The 16,066-nt window shown below is 40.3% G+C and overlaps 2 protein-coding genes across 2 annotated transcripts; one reads left to right on the top strand and one right to left on the bottom strand.

The window, feature by feature from the left end:
- Window positions 1-212: 212 nt before the first annotated feature.
- On the bottom strand, window positions 213-11,398 carry LOC146617475 (uncharacterized). The gene is made up of 11 exons (XM_085372177.1): window positions 11,296-11,398; window positions 10,239-10,313; window positions 9,892-10,130; window positions 9,466-9,569; window positions 9,089-9,351; window positions 8,787-8,984; window positions 8,612-8,698; window positions 8,355-8,453; window positions 8,009-8,138; window positions 2,614-2,703; window positions 213-419 (listed from the first exon to the last, which is right to left on the bottom strand). The coding sequence occupies exons 1-11, from the start codon at window positions 11,396-11,398 to the stop codon at window positions 362-364; spliced, it is 1,446 nt and encodes a 481-aa protein (XP_085228303.1). The 3' UTR covers window positions 213-361.
- Window positions 11,399-12,679: 1,281 nt separating this feature from the next.
- On the top strand, window positions 12,680-15,630 carry LOC146617474 (uncharacterized). Its single transcript, XM_085372192.1, has 4 exons — window positions 12,680-12,737; window positions 13,915-14,031; window positions 14,947-15,288; window positions 15,539-15,630. The coding sequence occupies exons 1-4, from the start codon at window positions 12,680-12,682 to the stop codon at window positions 15,628-15,630; spliced, it is 609 nt and encodes a 202-aa protein (XP_085228318.1).
- The last annotated feature ends 436 nt before the right edge of the window (window positions 15,631-16,066 follow it).

Raw genomic sequence — 16,066 nt, 5'->3', positions numbered from 1 at the left:
ATATTGCTTGACATATACCGGCTTGTTGTTTTTCAGCTGAGCATGATAAGGTGTACAGTCAATAAATCCTACATCATTCTCACCTCTTGACCATAATGTCATGTTTTGATATTCAGCTGGCAATGTGACAGCAGAGTACAGTGTATGGGGTAGGTTAGATCTGTGTGTCGACATGGTGCAGTAATGTCATAGCCTATGTCTGAGTTATGTGACAAAACCACTGTTCGGCCTTCACTGGTGTGTGCAGTTATCATGTTGTTGAACAGTGTGAGAGAAACAAATATGTGGCTTCCAGGCATGGGGCTACCTGGTAACGGTGTTTGCACATGTTTTTGACACAGAGTGTGACGTGGGATACCAGTCAGATGGATATTGAGTTCATTCTCCGCTGAGGCGTCCAGCTGACACAGAGGCTGTTCCTTCTCCATGGTGTCGGTGCATAGGGCAGAGAAAACATAGCTGTTATCAGTATCTGCAAACATTTCACCCTTTGTGTTAAATGAAATACACAAGTTCATTTTTGCCATTAAATCTCTGCCTAATAGATTCACAGGCGAGTTTGGAATAATTATGAATGGATGATATGTAATTTCGTCTGGTTTTGGGCCCCAGCGTGTCTTTAGAGAATGAGTTTTGGGGCATTGCACTAGAGTTCCGTTTATTCCCATGGTGTTGATGCACACAGAGGAAACAGGCCCACTATAGAATTTTCCAGACAGTGAACTTTTAGTGGCTCCACTGTCAACTAAAAAGGAATAAATCTTTTCACCTATTTCTATATCTAACATGGGCAAGCTTTCTGTGTTACGGGACAATTGCAAATGCAGCATCGTGTGTAGTGCTTCACACTGTCCCTCATCTTCACCTGGGCCTCCCTATGGTTGGTCCAGTCTTTCGTTATCATATGGATGGGGATTAAAATGTGGATTATAAGGTTGCTCCCTAAGTGCAAAGGGGCCATTATTTTGATGTGATTCCTGTCTGCGTTGCCAGTTACCTTGTCTGTAAGAGCTCTGCTGACGCCTAGTGGCAGGAGCTGGTCCTGTGTTTTGTGGTTGAGACCTATGTGCTGCTGATTTGCATTCCCTCCTCCAGTGTCCTATTTTTCCACAGTAAAAACATACGTCTCCACTCCTATCTCTCCTTCTGAAATCTCCCTGCTGCGCTTGTTGAGGGGGCGGGGCCCCTGCATACATCATTTTTTCACTTTCCTCTGAGCCTTCAACATCAAAATTCAACATAATCTTAACACTTTTAGCCTTCGTGCTGTTGGGGAAAAGATCTGCACCAGCTTTTGTTTTGACAAGTGTGATAAAGTTCTTTATTTTCATGTCATAGAGATTATCAGTGGCAGTCAGCTTCAATAGTTGTGAACATTCTGGATGAATATTGTTTAAGAATGTTGTTATGAAAATCTGATCATTTCCTCCTTCAGGCATGCATGCCTCATTAGTCCAGCAGTGTGTGAAACGTTTCATAAAAACTAGAATGGATTCATCTGGCTTTTGCTTACACATGGTTACTGCATTTAAATCAATTTTATCTCTAGACATTGTGAGCAGAAATTTCTTTAGATTTTGAAAAAAGGCTGTGATTTTGTCATCGTTTATCCACAAAAACGAGGTGGTGTTGGCTGCTTGGTCATTTTTAGGGTCTAGTTCCTCTACTTCTTCAATAAGCTGAGATTCAGTCACACCTGGAATTCGTTGACATAATATATATCTATAATCAGGCCCACCCAAGTGGTGGTATCTGGTACTTCTCTGTAATGCAGAAACAAAGGCTGTAGGATTTTGTAGAGGATCGGGAAGTTCTTTAATGGTTGCTGCTAACTCTGAAATTTTAGGGGGTTGAATGCAACACATGTCCCCTATTATCATGAACGGAAGGGAGGGGCTGACGTCATTAAATTGTGATCCCTGCTTTTCTTTATAACGGGTGTTTTTGTGGGGGCCCTCTTGAGTTTTTTCCTCTTTTTTCTGCTTTAAGTAGTTCCTTATTAAATTTCTGGTGTTAGTTATTGCTTTTGGCACAGTTAAACCATTTGCTACTCTAGTGTGGCGCTGAACATGATTATCTATGACGGAAACTGCTTGCTGCAGTTCAGCTTCCGTACGTTCAGTTAAAGGATCTTTCATGATTTCCTCACACTCTGCCATTAACTGTTTTGTTTGCTTTTTATGTTCCTGTAACTCTCTTTCTCGTTCAGTGTATTCTCGTTCCTGTCTTTGATCTAGGTTAAACCAGTCATCTTCTTCTGATTTAGGTGTCATTTCAGTGCCTTCCTCACTCTTTTGGGATTCTGCTGTTATATCAGGATATACGCGCTGATGACGTGCAGCCGCCGCAGCAGCTATTAATTCTGTCTTTTCATCATAAGGCGGCGGAGCCGTAGGTTGAACGGATGGGCATATAAGGCTAGTTTTTTCTGCAGTGGATTTACTAGAGCCTACACTGGCTTGATTTAAAGCATTTACGTCTGGCTCGGGTCCTTTTTTCCATAGTGGTAGCATGCGATTGGTCACATCACGACATTCTATCATATATTTTTTACAGGACTTTTTAATCAGCCTACTTTCCTTATCACAAATAGTATTTAACATTTCTACTGACCTGTTTTCTGGCGATAATCGTTCGGGATAGGGCTCCGGAAATACATTAGGATGCATTAAACTTACAGTTCTTAAGTTCGAGACGAAATCAGTCACGTAAGCACTTCCGCATGTTCTGGATACGTAATCATGGAAGTCTTCATTGATTCGCGAGCGTGGGTTAAACGTAACCGGAAGTGGGAGTCGTACTGAGCCGCTATTTGTGATTTTATATTTTATTTTTTTTCGGTTTTACAGTTAATTTTGAGTTTTTATCGGACCCGTCTAAGGTCTTTGAATTATTCTGACCCATGGTCAGTGATTTCCAGAGGGGTTTAGACGCTTTGAAGGATTTAAGTTAGTTTTTATTTTTGCTGTGGCACACCTGAGGTTACTTGATTTTTTTGCTAGCAATTTTATCTTTTTAGTGAGCAACTTCTCACTTTTTAACGAGCAACTTCTCGTTTTATGACCCCAGGCAACTTCCTGTGTCCTTTCTGCTGGTGAGCAACTTCTTAGTTTATGACAGCAGGCAACTTCCTGTGTCCTTTCTGCTTTTATTTACAAAACAACAGGCAACTTCCTGTGTTTCTATGTGGGCCACTAACGAAGGCTCCTCAGCGTATCCCACTTGTTACTATGTGGGCCACTGAAGAAGGCCTCGTCAGCGTATCCCGTTTCTATGTGGATCACTGAGAAAGGCATAACACAGTCTTATAAAATAAAAGACGAGTGCCTACCTTCGTCAGGATCCCACTTCTGACACCAAAATTGAAGGAAACGGTTTCCAGGGCCTAATCCGTGGATCGACTTCCTTCGAGGCGTGGACGTCTATCAGCAGAGAATGTACCTTCACCTATCAGCAGAGAATGTCCCTTAGTCTGTAACACAGTCAAATATCAAATCAAATCAAATCACTTTTTATTGTCACATCACATGTGCAGGCACACTGGCACAGCACATGCGAGTGAAATTCTTGTGTGCGAGCCCCACAAGCAACAGAGATGTGCAAACACAACAACACAAACGAGCAAAATACAAGAATGGCCAACCTGAAACTAATAAATATATGTACAATATATAATAGTGTATGCATTTCTGGATGTGTATACTAAATATTTTCCTACGTGTGTGTGTGTGTGTGTGTGTGTGTGTGTGTGTGTGTGTGTGTGTGTGTGTGTATACACATTTTTACAAATTAAATAGTAAAAAAATAAAATAAAATAATAATAATAATAATAATAATAATAATAAAATATATAAAATATACAGAGTTGAATATGTGCAAAACAAGTGGCATTTATATACAGTGTGGAGTGCATAATGTTGAAATATATTCTCAAGTAATATTCAAGCATGCCATTCAGCGTGTTAGTACGAGCTCGGGAGCAGCTTGGGAGAACAAGAAAACAGAGACTGCTTTAGATTGTCTTCCCAAAGTGACTCAACTTTATTCACAAGTACAACAGTTTATATAGAGGGTAAAATTCATGAGACAGCAGATTATCAGTTTAAACCAGTACAGACCAAGATAAGGGAGCGTCTTCCTGCCCTTGGGTGAAGAAGCATCCTTTGTGTAGTTTATTAGTTCAGCTACAATTGTGATTATCTCAGCGACATATTTTCAAGGCACAAAACAAAGAGTTCTTTCATTAGTGAAATCTGAAACAAACCATTTGGCCTTCAACAGGCGTCTAAAAGATTAAGAAACTAATGTAGCTGAGGGAGTGATCTCTGTGGTATTTCAACCTTGTACCAGCCTGTGATTCTCACACATCAATTCTTGGGTCAAAGAGAAAAATAACTAAAACAAAGGGGCCTTATTGAATGACAGAGTTTTCCTGCATAATGTCACTATAAAACAATATCCAGTAAATGCTACCATGGTACTAAAATACCTAACACTAACCGAGCTAAAACGGCTGCTATGTTCGGTTAAAAGTAGTGATGTGTCCTGTGTGTCGAAGCTTCGAATCGCGCGTCGGGTAATCGCGGGGGCGTTTTTCTGAAGCGCGAATCGAGGCTTGCGTTGATTACGTATGCAGTGACGTTCGAGGCCTCGCGGGCAGTCCGTACCACGTGACTGATTCGGGAACTGGTTCACCGGTTCGCGCCAGATTCGAAATAAAATGGGCAGCAAAACACAGCTGATTCCCCCATCACATCGTGTTGTGGAATTGGATTACGTACGTGTTACATATGGAACTCCAAAGTGTTCAAAATTAAATAAATAAATAAGTCATGATGAAATAAATAACTATGTGAATAAATAAGACACAGATATGTAATGTGAGAATGATATGTGAGAAATATGGTGGGATAGATGGTTTTTCTAGGTTAATTGTCTACCTTAAAGCTGCCACCAACAACAAAGCTACAACAGTTTTTGATGGTTTCTTGTCAGCAATCAGACAATATGGCATACCATCAAGAGTCCGGTAAGAGGTGTTTAACAAATACAGTATGTCAAAAAACTCTGTATTGGACAGTAGTTATATTCAGATTGTTACTCTCACTGACTCGGATCAAAACTTCTCTACTTTTTTTCCAGGTCAGACAAAGGAGGGGAAAATGTGAAGGTTGCACATTTCATGGTGCAGACAATGGGGGAGAACAGGAACTCTCACATTACAGGCAGAAGTGTTCACAACCAGCGGTAAGGACAAGTAAATTGATTGTCTGTCTTACTTTTTTTTTTTTTACACATGCAATTGTAATAAAACAAATGGTTTCTGAGCATAATTGACTGGTTTTCACTGTGTCTTATAGCATTGAGCGCCTGTGGAGGGATGTATATGAAAACGTCCTTGACCTTTTCTACACAATCTTCACCCAGCTGGAGATTCAAGGACTGCTCAACCCTGGTGAAGAAATTGACTTGTTTGCACTGCACAGATGCTTTTTGCATCACATTCAACATCATCTTCAGTCATTCCAGGAAGCATGGAATCAGCACGGACTCAGAACAGCAAACAACCATTCACCTCTGCAACTCTGGTTGCTGCACAGAAAGGAGGGACAAGATTTGTCACAGGTACATGACTATTTGATCCGTATTTGTTCTTCTATGTAAAACTCTACTATCTGTAGTTGAGATGAGTTCTACTGTTCGAGTTGGTGTACCAAATATTTCTCCTGTAAGTGAAAATGTCTCTCAAGCCATTCTCTCCTTTTATTCCATCTGTCAGGTATAGATGGCAATACTTTAAACAAAGTTAAATTTGTTATACCTGAAGAGAACCAATCCTGACCTAGAATGGGTGAATGAATAATTATGCCTAAAAAACTCGAATAGGCCCTGACAGACTCAATAAGTCCATCTAGGAACAGCTGCAGGAAACACCTCTTCAGTTTAGATTTAAAACATGTGCATGGTCTTTCAGGTTGATGAGGATTATGGTGTGGACTGGACAGGACCACATAATCACCGCCCATCAAATGAGATCACCATTCCTGAGATTCAGCTCCCACGTGCACTGAGTGAACGAGAGCTTGCTGTGCTACCAAACAGCAACGTTTCACTCAGTCAAGCTTTGGATGCCTACTGTGAAACTGTTCAGTCACTCAAACTTATGTTTGATACCACACCTTAACTCTTCAAAGTAAGCAGGTGCAATATGTTCACACCCCTTTTTTAAGTTTCTACATCTATGGCTTTGTAGCTAATACTGACTCAAAACAGCATAACCAATTTCATTTTCAACAAAACAGTGAGTGGCTATAAAACAGGATTTGTTTTACACAGCTGTCACTTTAATAATAATAAAAATAAGTGACAATAAAATAAGTGATTTGATATTCATTTCTTGGATGTACAGTACATGTCAACTCTGAGCAGATTTAATACAATGCACACGGTACAGTAGTATAAAATCTTAATGCAAATAAATTTTCCAGTAGCGAGAATAAAATAAACATACTGTGTAATTTATAATGTACAGTGAACTGATTTTGTTTTCTAAACTCTTTTTAATATAAACTGACAAAAAGCAATAAATGCTCACCTGTACTGTGTATTTTACACTGTCAAGTGTATTAAAGGAACTAGAACTCACTAGATTGTCCGTTTCTTTGAACACTGAATACAGTAAAGTGATGCAAGAAAGAAAAATGGTCTAATCTTACCATGTGGTTATGGAATCAATCCTAAATCAGACCAAAACCTGAGTCAGTAGAGTTGAGACACACCTGAATGTCCATTAGAAATGACTCATAGGTACAGTAGTGTGCAGGAAGACGTAGTACTTCAAAACAGGTGGAAGACTGCTGTTGACCACTTCCACAGTCATTTCTCTCGGCAAGACTTCCCATCCTGTCCAAAACTTGATGAGGGCTTTTCGTTGTGCACAAGACGCTGCAATGGAACATTGTTTTGAGCTATAATGACATCCTATATTCATTATTTTGAGTCTTTTATGGAGAAATACCTTAAAAGATGAACAATTACATAAAGAGCACAAGACATTTTTGCCCCACTCAAATTGCTGTTGTAGCTGTCATAGATATTTTTATGGTAACAAAGCTAAAAGTAGTTGCATACAATTATAATGCAACTGATAATGCCACCACTCTGTTTTTTATGTATTGCATGGAGGCAGTATGGAGCAAATAAGAAAACAAAATTATACTATAGTGTACTTTGTTAATGACCCGAGATCACTGGACTGTATGTAATTTACCAAAGTATAATCAGAGAAAACCAATAGCAAAATACCTATCGCAGCAGACTTACCATTTTCAATGAAGGACCGAAGGTAGCCTGCCACTCTGCATTTATCCTCAAGAGAGCATTCCTCTTCCTCCTCATCTTCATCTTCTGTGGCATGTCTGATCTTGCTGTCAGAAGCGGCCATACCATGGTCTCCTTAAGCCCTTTCCTCAGCTGCTTGACTTGACGGCTTGTTCGTGTTATGACCTACAACAGTGAGACCAAACCAAAACTGAAGTGTGAGTCCGTAAAGTAAAACACACTTTAAATGTTAAATACTTAAAGAACATCCACTGTACTGATAAAGCATTTCAAATGGCCTCCAAAGAGATTTTTTTAATGTATATGAAAAATGTACTTATTCACATCCAAAGGTTTGATTTGCTTTTCTATTTAAAATTTACATTTATTGGGGAGAGTAAGTCCGTACTCACAGCGTGGAATAGCAGACGTTCATACAGCCACTTTCTATTGGTTTGTGTGACACCTGGCAGGTCCCAAGCCAGGGCTAGCTCGAGAACATTTCTTCGTTCCAGTTCTGTTAATTCAGCAGTGCCATCAAGCTAGGACAGAGGGGGGGGAAAATTAGTCAGTAGTAGGTACTGATGGCTATTCAATCTTGTCTCTAAATTTAATATTTAGTGAAATAGTAATTCTTTAAAATAATGGTACAAAAATGCAAACCAGCTGAATAGTGCTGCGGATATCAATATCAGGGCAATCCTCAATCTGAACTGTAGCTGTTTCAGGTGAGCCACCAAAAAGGACATGGATGATTGCAGGACTTATACCAGACACACACGGTCCACCATGAATGAATGAATGTCCCATTATTCTTCCTAATAATAAATAATAAAAATAAAACATAATAAATTCACTTAGCCTAACATTGCATGGGGGTAAAGACAAACAGTTTTGTAACTGTATTCAATCTAGTTTTCATCTTTACGGTTACAGTTAGGATAATGTAACACAAGTAATGCTTTTTCCTTTAGTGCTGCACATGTATTATTTTAAATTACTATTCCTCTTATTTCTGTACATAACTTTCTTACCTGCCACCAAAAACATGTCACTCTCAAGCAAGGTCTGAGAAGTGGACGGAGTCAAGTGTTTTGGCTCACCGTCAAACAGTCTTGTAAGATCTGTGTTCCCTGAAAAGAGTACAGCTAGGTTATGGTGAGTATGAGAAATCCAGGCAGTAATTTTAACACAATTAACTCATTTACATAACAAATACATTTTCTTTACATGATGAAATATTCTCTTATTTAATCCACTATACATGTGCCCAGTCTAGTTTCATACATACCAAAATTCAAATGCAAACCAGACTGTACTAGAGAAACTGCCTTTGAGAAGAAGAATCTCTTCACCCCTTCTCCAACAGCAACATCCCCTAAAAGGAAGAAGAAGAAAAGAACTTGTGAAGTTTCGGATTAGTCAGTCACTGGATTTCTAATGTTTTCACAATACAGAAAAAATACCTTCCAGTTTGCAGCTGACAGGGCCCGCCCACTCTACCTTTGGAGCTTTGTAGAGGGAGATAAGTGATCTCTGTTGATCCACAATACTTTCCCGCAAGTCCATTTGCAGGACTACTGCCTTTCTGGTCTCATACTTTGAAAGTAACTCGGACTTGTAGAGCCAGGCTGCTCTGGTTGCATCTTGTTCACATTTCCACTCTGAAAGGTACACATTTGTATGGATCACATGAATCAAAAGAAATAAAATATATGTATTTTTTGCCATTTGTCTGGTATCTTCCTAACTTAATTCCTGTCACTACCTGGTTTTTCCCCTAGAAGTGACTTTTCCTCATCTTGATGAGATGCATCTTCCTGCACTACCACCATATCACTTGATGATTGCTCTGCTCTTGCTGAGGTTATGGTGGATTCCAAGATGATACTATCTGGTTCCTCTACCCCGCAGGACAGATTCCAGGCATCACTGTTGCTACAGGATGGGACCTCTGACCTTGCTGTTGTACTACGAGTCTGCCTAGCCTGACTTTCAGTAACAGACTGAGGTTCAGCACCACTCAATGAACTGTGAGAGGGATTGGCAGAGATTTCAGCATCCATCACCAATATATATAAAGTGGACTTACTTAGTTTCCACACTATATACTAAAATATATAGAAAATCAAAGATGTTCCTTACCTTGTGCATTTAGTGATGTGGTTTTTCATTTTATTTAAAGGAATGTTAATGTCACAATTCAGGCATTTTGTGGGGGGTCCTTGTTGCTGGAGGGTTGTCAGGCTCTACAGAGAATATGGAGATAAAAAATATATTTAATATACATTTGGTGCATACTGTGATAAAAAATATTTTGACAGTTCTGCAATCGCATTTGCCAACATGAGAAGCAGAAACAAATTGTAAACACAAAATGACATATCTCCTTCTAAACCTTTTCTAACAATTGCTTACATACACATTCAGAACCATTATTACTCATATGCAGTCATGTTTCTAACCAGCTGACAGCTAAAGTGATTTGACACATAGTTGAGCTTAGCTAGCCATTTGAACTAGTTTATTAATACATGCAAATAACATATTGTGACCCTAGTCATTACTCACGTCTTCCAAATCAATACTTTTCTGCAGTGGCCTTATATAGATCAAAGCTTGTCCAATTCCACTCAACGGACTGCGGAGATATCGCACTGTATATCCAGTGTCTGGGCTTGGGATTGTGCACAGGTTACGGCTTCGTGTTGTACCCGAGATTCTCAGCAGTTCAAACCCTCCTGTGTCTTTCAGCTGAGGGAAGGTATCCTCAATCATTGCCTTGACCACTTCTGGGTCATCATCCCTTCCTGTAAAACACATTACTTGCTGTACATTACTACAAAAATGGTACATATAAGAGTAAAAATGTAGTTAAACTGAATCTTGAAATATTAACAAATGACATGTAGCATCACCTTGGAATGAAATCCGTTTCTCTCCAAGTCCAGCTGCTGCTAGGTCAAATTTGACTGCTTTAGCTGGCACTGTGTCTGACATATGATCATGTAAACAGAAGAGAGCGCACAGGATAAATACAAGGCTACCCTGCCGCCTACTGGTGTTGGCCAGAGGGGCCGATGGCGCGATATGGCAGCCTGGCTTCTGTCAGTCTGCCCCAGGGCAGCTGTGGCTACAACCGTAGCTGCCTCCACCAGTGTGTGAATGTGAGAGTGACTGAATAGTGGCATTGTCATGCGCTTTGGGTGCCTTGGAAAGCGCTATATAAATCCACTCCATTATTATTGTTATTATTAAATTACTTACGTGTTTAATTTGTCAGCAACTTTCTGCCAGCCCTCTCTCCTTGCTTTTGCAGCCTTTGCAGTGTTCCCTTGCGTTTTAAATAAACTCTGAAACTCCTGAAATCCCTCACTCAAGAGTTCTTGCTCTGCTGCCGAAAAATACCGAGCGCTCTCCTTCGACATTTTCGCCGACCTATCAGAGGGTTGCCGATCAATGTTTCTACTATCGATGTGTAGCCCCTTTTACGACACCCAGTGATGGAGAGACCCCCAAGATGGCGCTCTGAGCAGTCACGTATCGCTGAGCTCTGCGAACCTGGCCTTTTTAAAATATATATTACACACAGTGAACAGAGACTTTATTTACGCCTACGCAATAGTCATCCTTTACTTCTCATTTTGGTATCTATTTGTGAACCAAAATGAGCAAACCGAGAAAGACCGATTCTAAGAAGTTGCATGCTAACAGCGGCTCCGTTAGCAAGCTTGCTAATGTTAGCCAAGCTGCTCAGTCTTCTCTCGCCACTGAGATGCCCGCCGACACTAAAAATACTCTCATCGACTCCATGCGCGACTATTTGGAGGCAGTTTCCGAACCGCTTCAGTATTCACGGATGGAAGAAGAGTTTCCCCCTCTCCCTATCACTCCATGCGCCTCTCCCGCTGGTAAGCTAAGAAAAATTGCGGATACGGAGACATCTACGGTTCTCTCCCAGCTCTCATCACTTACCATGTTGATTAACTCGAGGTCGGATACTCTTGAAAAAATGGTGAGTGACAACTCCATAGCCATCTCCGAGATGAAAAAAGCTGTCCAAGAGAACACTGAACATATCACAGCTGTTAAGGAGTCATTTGATGCTGTCTGTGCTGAGTTAAATGATACGAAGAGCAGAGTTGTCAGTGTTGAGGCACAGCTCGAAAAATATAAAGCAATCGCTGAAGCACAGGAAAAGCGCATCTCTCACCTGGAGAGCTATTCACGCCGTTGGAATCTGAAGCTCTACGGTCTGACCGAGAGGGACAAGCAGGACGTGCGGCAGGAGGTACTCAAAGTCTGTAGATCAGTCCTGCCGGAGATGCAAGATAAATTCCCCGACGTCGTTGACACCGTCCACCGCATCGGTCCCAAGAAGTCCAACAACGACCAACCCAGGGGAATCATCATTCAGTTTACATCCAGGATCTACCGCGATGCTGTCTGGCGCGCTGCTAAGAAGTCCACCTACCTGAAAGGTAACAACCTAAAGCTGGCTGAGGATCTGTCTCCTGACGACCGCGCCCGAAGAAACAGACTCTGGCCGTCTGTGGAAGCTGCGCGCAAAGAAAACAAGCTGGCGTTCTTCGTAGGAGGTCGTGCATTCGTGGAGGGAAAAGAGATTTTTCCACCCCTATAACTTGATCCAAGGTATTTTGAGGTGAAAACTGAAGTATCTTAAGATTAACTTGGTTTCACTGCCGTTCTTTTTTTGTTTGTTTTTGTTGTTGGACTGATAAATCGATCAGAGTTAAACTGATGCAGTTTATTTGTTATAAGTTTATTGGTCTTCAGTTTGGCTGCAATATTTTTGCTGAAAATGTTATGAGCAAGCTGGATAAGCTTCTTTTTATTTTATTTTGTTTGTTTATTCAAAAAAAGAATTAAAAAAAACAATTAGTTATTTAAATGGAGCAAGAAAATTTCTATTAAGCTCCCTTTCAATGCTCATATGTGAAGCATTTATTTATTTTATTTATTTATTTTTTACCACATTGGTTTTATTGTTTTAGGCTATTGTATTCCTATTATTATTCAAGTTCACAATTTCCTTACTCAGGGGTTGCAGTTCTCATCTTATATAGGACTCTCTTAAGTGACCAGGTTCCCAATTCAACTGTTCTTCATTTACTTGGTCTAAGCTTTTTCTTATTTGTCACTTTTAATTTTTGTTACTATCATTATGTCTTTGTCTGTTATTTCTTTAAATGCAAGAGGTTTAAGAAACAATGTTAAACGTAAGGCTATTTTTTTGTTTTGCAAGCAGTTCAATTCAGATTTCTGTTTTATACAAGAGTCTCACTCAACAGAACAAGAAAAAACATTTTGGAGATCGCAATGGGGAGATGATCTGTGGATGTCCCATGGTACAGAGCATGCTGCTGGTGTCTGCATACTTAAAGGAAGATTTAATGGTAAAATCTTGAATTCTGACATAGATAAAGATGGTCATTACATTTTTCTAATAGTTGAGGCTGCACACTCTATCTATGTTTTAGTCAATGTGTATAGTTTTAACTGTCAGAGGGAGAATAAACTATATTTTGATAGGTTGGAGGAGCGCCTACTGCGCTGGTTATCTAAATATCCATCCATCCATCCATTCGCTTCCGCTTATCCTTTTCAGGGTCGCGGGGGGCGCTGGAGCCTATCCCAGCTGTCATAGGGCGAGAGGCGGGGTACACCCTGGACAGGTCGCCAGTCTGTCGCAGGGCCAACACACAGGGACAGACAACCATTCGCACTCACATTCACTCGCACATTCACACCTAGTGGCAATTTGGATTTTCCAATTAACCTATCCCCACAAGCTGCATGTCTTTGGACGGTGGGAGGAAGCCGGAGTACCCGGAGGGAACCCACGCAAACACGGGGAGAACATGCAAACTCCACACAGAAAGACCCCGGCCTGATCGTGGAATTGAACTCAGGACCTTCTTGCTGTGCGGCAACAGTGCTAACCACCGTGCCATCGTGCTGCCTATCTAAATATCCCAATTCTTTTATTATTTTTGGTGGAGACTTTAATACAGTGTTTAACAGCTATTTAGACAGATGGCCTTCTAGAAGTTCAGACTCTAACTCATTCATAAGACTGTTTGCACAAAGATTCAACTTAGTCGATTCTTGGAGGGATTCTCATTCGTCTCAGATAGCTTATACATGGTGCAATAAGTCTCAAACCAGACACTCGCGTATCATGCTTACCTCTGAATAAAAGAGGTAAGCGTGATAAAAAGCAAAAAACAAAACAGTAGCCTTACAAAAAGAACAGAGTAGCAGAACATTTAATCTTGATCATTTAATGCATTATAATAATTTACAAATCAGTGTTCATCGATATAATTTACAAACAGACAATATACATGTCTGATAAGTAAGCTAGAAGTTTAGACAAAAACATGCCAGTCCTTTTTCTTGCTGGCAGTCAAAACAACAAAACAAAATAGGTCCCAAAGTGGAATCCTGCAGGATGCCACATTTCCCTATCGAATCTGAAAAATCATTATTTAAAATTTCAGAAATCTAAAATACTGCTGGAACAAGTGAAACTACTGTGGGTGATGTTCAGGTTGCTTGTGTTTTTTACAGGACCTTCTCCAGTCTGGGTCAAAGTTGTCCCAGCTGTCCTGATTCCCCTGGTTCTCTTGGCTGCTGCTGTTGCTGTCTTCATGAGCCTTGTATATAAAAGGATGAAGAAAACTGCAGGTAGTGTGTGTGTTTGTGTGTTGCAGACCTGGCCGGCTCCTGTGGGGATGTTGAGAGTTTCAGTTTAAAATCTGATGACACGTACTGGTACTGACTTTCAGGAACAATGGAAATGTGCAGAGCTTCAGTAACTACAGAGCGATACTATGAAGATATGGGAAATAGTTGTTGATGCTAGGCTAAGAAGAAGAGTGTTGATCAGTGAGCAGCAGTAGGACTTCATGCCAAGAGAGAGTGCTATAGATGTGGTGTTTGGTGTAAGAGGCAGATGATCCATTTTGAGACCCCTAAAGGAAGAAGACTAATTTATACCCAAAAGCTCAGCCTTCAGTTCCTCACTGATGTTGTTTCTCAAGTTATGAATGTTGTCCGTGCAGTTGCCTTCAAAAGAACAAAAGCTGCCCTTGATAAGAAGCAAACATATTCATGGAGGAATGCTATACTGATAAAAATCTCCTACAAGAGGTCAAAGACATGTAGAATGAAGTGGGGAAAAAAATAAATTTCAAACTAAAAAAAAAAAGACGTCTTTAACCTTGAATGGAGAAGACAGACATTTTCTGTCAGATATCAATAAATCCAGCACCAGTCAGGCATTATATGTATCCTATACTTTTATCTTCACACATAAAACCTGAATATATGATAGGATGAATTAACACATTGGTTATGGTTCTTTCATTTTGTTTTTTTTTTACATATCTGATTAACAGATTTTTGGCACGCCTTTCCTGAAACAGTCTTCCCACAGATCTCTATCCCCTCCCAGTCTTCCGTGCAATAGGTGATTATGTGAGCTCCACTAAGCCACACAGCCTGCTGTTATCCACATTATAGAAAGACGTTTTTTTTTTAAAAAAAAAGTGATTTACTGCTGCTGTTTGCTACAGTTGATGTTCTTCTCTGCTCTCTCAGTTTGCCAGCTCAAAGCAGTGGACGTGACAGAGGGTGCAGAAAGTGTCCTGCTGCCCTTTGAATCCAAAAAATGTAAGAGAGAGGACATCATAGTGGAGTGGAAACGTATCCAAGATAAAGAAGTCAAGGCAATCGTATATGAGCAGGGTCGGACACAGCATCATAAAAACAACAAATCGTTCCGACGCCACACAGAGATGAAGAAAGACCCACGGACTTCAGGAAATGCCAGTCTGACTCTGAGAAATGTTAGCTGTGAAGATGGAGGTGTTTATATCTGCACCGTCTGCGACAATGAGGGAAAGACCCTGGAGCAGCAAGTGGTGGTGCTCTTGGTTCATGGTCAGTATAAGAGAATATGACCTAAAAGCTCCTGCTGAACACATTCATGTCCATTAGTAATATTGACAGTTATATTTCTGTGAAGGTTAGTGACCTCACATGAAAATGCTGTTAGTGTGATAAAAACACAAGAACTGATGTATACTTTGACAGAAAATAAACAGAGCAGTCACCTTAATCGGAGTCATGTGACTTCATGCATTTACCAGGACTCTGTGATCTGACTCACTGTTGTGTTTCTCCTCTGCAGAGGGATGGCTGAAAACCATCAGAGGTTTGTTCCACATTGGCACAGAAAACAATGAAGACTCCGCCACTCCACTTTCTCTTCTTCCAAAGTAACTCTGTTTACTGCAGTCAGTATGAGTTATCTGAAGCTTTTGGTTGATTGTTGCTTTGATTATCAGAGAAACTACTGTTTGATTTCTTCATTCAACCATTTCTATTTACACTCTGTAGACAGAAAGTGTTACAGGAAAAAATGATTCTATGTTTCTTTACCTTCTTTTAAATGTACAAAGATGCCTTTTGTCTGCCCTTTGCCTATGGTTAGATTAGTTTAGAATTATCTTTTTAGACTTTCCCAGCAAAGACATCTTGTTTCTGGGACACATTGTTTTAGATTGTTTTATCTTCCCTAGCTCTCTGCTGACGAGACTAGCACCATATATGGAGTTGTTTTATTTTATCTGTTTATTATTTGTTATCCTGTTCTCACTGTCTCTGTGCTCTGTGCCTATAAAAATTACCAAGCCACTGTGCATGGTGTGAGTTGTTC

The sequence above is a fragment of the Diplotaxodon limnothrissa genome, linkage group LG15 (genome assembly GCF_057381915.1).
Source record: "Diplotaxodon limnothrissa isolate DT_005_m linkage group LG15, D_limnothrissa_male_GT1.1, whole genome shotgun sequence".
Lineage (NCBI taxonomy): Eukaryota > Metazoa > Chordata > Actinopteri > Cichliformes > Cichlidae > Diplotaxodon > Diplotaxodon limnothrissa.
The sequence above is the reverse complement of the archived record's forward strand: the minus strand, read 5'-3'. Positions and strand labels throughout refer to the sequence as shown.

Bases quoted from the DNA above. Each gene is read 5' to 3' on its own strand.
- LOC146617474 (XM_085372192.1), top strand. From the start codon at position 12,680: ATGTCCCATGGTACAGAGCATGCTGCTGGTGTCTGCATACTTAAAGGA. The intron at 12,738-13,914 runs GTAAAATCTTGA...TGTTTTTTACAG, and splicing joins ACTTAAAGGAAGATTTAATG to GACCTTCTCCAGTCTGGGTC. The intron at 15,289-15,538 runs GTCAGTATAAGA...TCTCCTCTGCAG, and splicing joins GGTGGTGCTCTTGGTTCATG to AGGGATGGCTGAAAACCATC.
- LOC146617475 (XM_085372177.1), bottom strand. From the start codon at position 11,398: ATGTTCAGTGTTCTCTTGGACAGCTTTTTTCATCTCGGAGATGGCTAT. The intron at 8,985-9,088 runs GTAGTGACAGGA...TGTACCTTTCAG, and splicing joins ACTTCTAGGGGAAAAACCAG to AGTGGAAATGTGAACAAGAT. The intron at 420-2,613 runs GTCAGTAGAAAT...ACCATGGAGAAG, and splicing joins CGATTATCGCCAGAAAACAG to GAACAGCCTCTGTGTCAGCT.